The sequence below is a fragment of the Antrostomus carolinensis genome, unplaced genomic scaffold, assembly GCF_000700745.2.
Source record: "Antrostomus carolinensis isolate BGI_N321 unplaced genomic scaffold, ASM70074v2 scaffold20444, whole genome shotgun sequence".
Classification (NCBI taxonomy): Eukaryota; Metazoa; Chordata; class Aves; order Caprimulgiformes; family Caprimulgidae; genus Antrostomus; species Antrostomus carolinensis.
In genome coordinates, this window is record NW_010313080.1 from 51,416 (window position 1) to 56,700 (window position 5,285).

General features: G+C 36.7%; 1 protein-coding gene across 1 annotated transcript in view; it reads right to left on the bottom strand.

Moving 5' to 3' along the window:
* Positions 1-2,717: 2,717 nt before the first annotated feature.
* Positions 2,718-5,285, bottom strand: part of LINS1 (lines homolog 1) — a 7,433-nt gene continuing 4,865 nt past the window's right edge. Inside the window, exons 5-6 of the mRNA XM_010167238.1 lie at positions 4,673-4,853; positions 2,718-3,618 (exon numbers count right to left, since the gene is read on the bottom strand). Of these exons, the coding sequence (XP_010165540.1) occupies positions 2,718-3,618; positions 4,673-4,853 (1,082 nt within the window). The remainder of the gene's footprint in view (positions 3,619-4,672; positions 4,854-5,285) is intronic.

Genomic DNA, 5,285 nt, shown 5'->3' on the forward strand with positions numbered 1-5,285 from the left:
GAAGAACCACAAGCATGGAACCACCTGGATTCAGCTGTAATTGCTATCAAGCTCTACAAATATTCAAGTTCAAAAATACTCTTTAAAATGCACATCCTGTAAGCAACTTCTAGTGCTAACTGCTTACCTCATGAAAGCATAAATTTATTCTACTGAAGTTGAAGTAAACTCCTCCAAACAATTGCACAGACATAAATGGAGACTGTGGACACTTCAGGATAAGTCCTCAGCTAGAAAACTCTCCAGACAGGTCACCTGATTTGTCCTGTGTCTTGCTTTGAAATAATACAAGTTGTTAGTTATCAGTATCTAAAGGTAAGGCACAACAACCTCCTAGTAATAACTGACCTACTTCCTAAGGTCTAATTTAACATTGGCAATAGGTCCTGCAGATGAGTTAATTTGTTCTAGCAAATGAAATAACAGCCCTGCCTAAATATTTTAGATAGTAAAAACTCAACAACAAAAAAAAACAACCCAAACCCCAACAAACTCCGACCATTACTGACAAACAAGACTAGCACTTAACAAAACCGAAATTATCACCCCATTCTAACTTTCCCACCCTGCTTATCTTATCAGTGTCTGAGAAATACTGTTGTGATTTAGATACATCCAACTGGCAAAGGATAGACCAAGAAATGCTGAACAATACCATGTTCACTCAGAACAATGAAATTACTCAGTTAAAATAAACTAGTCAGCAAAAGCTAGATTAGAAAAGAAGCGAGGAGAGTGGAAAGGATTTCACTGAATCTAAGTATCTACCTACTTACGTTTCAAATCGTGATCTTGAGAAACTCTTGCTCAACTGCCTCGCCAAAGGCACTTCCCTCACTTGAACTCAAGAGTTCCCAAGTTGTCTAGAGTTTCATCTTTGAACACGCCCAGGGGCATTTTAGTTGTGACAGAAACGAACAACTCAGCATCTAGAGCATAACCAAGTTCAAACAGTAAAGAGAAACCAGGTATTCTTCTGCCCTGGACAACTTGGAGGTTAGTTTTTAACTAGAGTAGCTACAAGCATGAATGGAAAAGTTGCAATTCGTTGACATTCTCACCCACTGCTATGCACAAGAGTTATCTCAGGAAGAAACCAAAGCACAGCGTACGCACAGAATATTCAGATCTCCTACACGCCAACGAAGAGGATCATCCTTTGGCAGTTGGATAACTGCCAAGCGATTACAGCTGTCATCCTGAGAGAATAACACTGAGGTTGAAACCTTCCTGCCTGAGAATTCATATCATTCAAGTGTCTCTGGAGAGCACTGCAATTTCCACCTAAATTATCCCATAAGCTTTACCTCATCTTCTGCCCCTCCCCGTAGCGTTGATTCACCAGTTCAGAGCTCAAGAGCAATCTAGAAGATGGCCACAGAGATCTGGGGGTCAGAGTCACCTGCTCCAGAGACTGTTCATCTTAACTCAGTAGCGATTTTAACATCAAATAGCTATTTACAAGGAAGATAGCACTTACTTGCTTCTCAATCAGAACAGAGCACTTACCTTCAAGAGATGATCCTAAAAGGGAAACTGCTTCTCGCAGTTCTGATGAGGTCTGAGATTTTTACGGCAGTCCCTGTGGTCAGTACTTTCCCATTGCCTAACCCTCGTAAGATCACTGCAAGCTGCATGTTAAGCGTAACAACACGAGGTGGCTTCCTGCTAAGTGCACACACTGGTTTGGATCCTGTTCTGAATGAACTCTCTCCAGGCAAAGTCTTAGACTTTTGAAGGTTCAAATTAGATCTAATAAAAGATGTAAGTATAAGAATTTAAATTCAAAAATCCATCTCACTGCTCTGCAGACGCTTAATTTCTAGTTACCTGTTTCTGATTTAACACATTTATTAGGTATATATCCTATACTTACATGGAATAAGTAATGGGTGTGAGGAATTGTTGGAATTTCACTTCTTCATTACCTAAGCTTGATTTTAGATATAATGCTTCACTAAAATGTTCTATAAATAGGCAATATATGCATTAGTCCCACATCTACCTTTCCTTTTAATTAAAGGAATATGCTATAAAATATTAAGAAAAATGAAATTCAATTTTCACTGAAATCATAATGCTGCTGATTAGATAAGGCAAAGAGTAAAAGCTAAAAAAAAGTACATCCTAGATATCAGTTAAGCACTTCAGCCAAGAAAAGTGTGACATGGCTTATTGTGTTTGTGGTAGCACATCTGAATGTCCACTTAGGGCAAAGCACCGATGCAGAACACACGGCAGAAACATCAAAACTGTCCCCAACTAAAATATTTTATTTAGCTCAACCTCTAAGCAGTCAAGTGATGCATTAACACTGCACTCTAGTCCATAAATCACTGCAAATCTGGCAATGACTTCATACACAGAATAGCATTAAGTATAATTGACCATACTTTAAATATCGTACATTGTTGATATGCTTTCACATTAGTCTTTTATTATCAAATTTAAAATACATAACAATCAATCCTTCTGTACCATACACTGATATACATACCATGAATAAACCTAGGACCCTGAGGTAATGGATCTCATCACTGAATGCAATTGCAGATTTTTAAGGTGTCAACCAAAACCACGTTCAGCCTGTTTCAGGTTAAATACACTGACAGGTGCAAGAGACACGAGCTTTAGAAGTCACTAATCCCATGGAAATGTTCCCTACTGTTCTAGTTAATTAAAAAAAATAATCAAAAAATCACAAACACCTCTTTGGATTATTGCAGATTCACATTCTTACTGATCTCCTCAATGTGGCTCAGTAGCTTCAACAACGGAGACGGATTATATGGGAAAAGATTTCTTCTTTGCAACCTAGAAATAGCTTTTTGCAGTTCTTCCAAACATTTTGTTGCTTTGTAAAGCATTATTCTTAGGGGAATGATGTTATCCGAGGACACCATACAAGTCAAACAGGATGAGGTATTAGATTCCTTTTGTTTCAGAGGCAACACTTCAGACTTGAGTGTATCCCATTTATCATCTATGTGGCTGCAACCAGTGTGGCTTATCCTCATCTCACTCTCATTATTCAAAGGCACCTGCTTTGTGTGTACCAAGCACTCTTTGCCATCTGATTCTAATTCAGAGTCTTCTGAGCTGTCATAATTAACAAGGCTTTGAAGAGAACCCAGCACAGATGTACTATCAGTGCATACTAAGGAGTTAGACTGGTTAGACTCTGCAACTTCATTATCACCTTGCCCTGTTGTAAACACTAAGGAACCGTGAGAAGAAGCCAAAGATATCAGAGTCTGTGGTTCTGGGTCACAAGAAGCATTTTGCAAACTCTCATCAGTCATAGAGCTTTGTTTTTCTTGAGGAGGTAGCTTGACAGAAGAAACTGACTGAAAAGTGCCATGTTTGGTATCAAAATGGTTACAGATATCTACAAACCGATGCCAGTCTTTTCTAAGAAGCTTTAAATATCTTACCAAGTACTCCAGAAAGCAAGTTTCTGATGAAATCAAAAAATCTAGAAGTACTGTGGAATCAAATGCTATTTTTTCTAGAAAAAATAAAAATACACAGTGAGGATTATATCCATTTGTGTGAGTAAGGAAGTTCCAGGTTTCCTCCTCTTTTTGGCTTAAGTTATCAGCAGCATCATGCCATAACCTGAGAAATAAGACATAAAATGGATTAAATTCAATGGAAGCTAATAGTTTGGGGTTTTTTTAAATAGCTACGTCCAGAAAATCGTATTCTTGCACTTTTTTTATTTTGTCAAAAAGTAAAAACAAAAAAAATATATATTTTTTTATATTAGAATGAGAAAGAATGAAAGCAGGTGGGGCAAGGGGATTGGACAGTTTAGGAAGCCAAAGCACCTCAAGCAGGCCTCCTTTAAGCAGCACTGCTCCTTAGGAAACATTCTGGAATAAACACTTACTTTCAACACATGAATTGTTACTTAAATATTCTTGTAAACCTCAGTACAGATTAACTTTCAGGGTGCTAAGCACACTGGAAAAGTGTGGCCTACTTTTATTTAGGTGCCTAAGAAGAATTGTGTGTATCTACTTGCACTATCTTCACATTTGAAGTTTGAGGGACCTTTTGTAAATTAGGATAATATCTTGTAGAGTAATTTAAACAACAATGAAGCAGTGAATGACCAGGACAAATTAACAAAGAACACATTTCAGTTGTTAGCAATAACAGTTTTTATCAACTAGCTAGAATTAACATGGGTCCAATCCTTGGGGGGCTACTTCACCAGAAGTCCCTGAATTCTTGAAGTTTAACTATAATCATAGAATCATAGAATGGCTTGGGTTGGAAGGGACCTTAAAGATCATACCCCATTCTTGTCAAACTCCCAGTGTTGAAAGAAAAGTCTCGCCTTTTATCTGTGTCCAATCACTATGTAAGATTGCGAAGTCAATTATTCTGAATTACAGGATATGAGAAAGTATTTAATAGGAAACTGTTGCACAACTCCCTCATTTCAATCCAAAAAACGCTTAATCAAATTATCAGCAAAGTTAACAACTCTTACACCATATGTTATTACATTAACCTGAGGGGTGGGGTAGGGTTTTTTTTAATTACTAAAAATTTTTTCTTTATACTAAAGTAATCAATGGAAATGTTATATATATATATATATCACAATAACCTCATTAAATTACAATTCTTCATAGTTCTGTCAAATAAAATGTACACTAACCTTTCAATTTTTAAATAAATGAGTAATAAAGCTCTAGCAGCTTCCCACATATCATCATCTTGCTCTATGAAAATCAAGGAGAGCCATTCACAGGGATGTACAACTGGGTGAGATTGCAGAGAAGACTTCAGATGACTCCTCCAGAAAATCAACAGCTGGGACATGGAACTTTGAAAGCCTTCTGAAAAAAGGAAGTAACCATGAATTTTGCTATACATTTTTTACTAAACATACACTTTTTCTTTTTAATTATCAGTTCATTAATACATTTATTAGCTCAATTGATTTAACACAGCATCAAATTTTATAGATTAGTTCTTGCTTCTTGGTATCAAAGAAATCAAGAACTATTTTGCAGAAAACCATAAGCAGTTATCAAACCTTAAATTCAATGTGAACGGCTACTCTAAACATACCAATGTTAACAATTATAAATAACCTCCAGAAAATTAATTTACTCGTTAGGTACAAGATTCTCCTGCAAATCTTCATTTTTCCCCCTCCCTCTAAACACTGCATTCCTAGGTGGGAAAAGCACCTCAGAACTGATGTCATTTTAGTACAGTGTCTTACTCATAAAAATAACTTTGCATTCATAGGACAGAGACTCTTT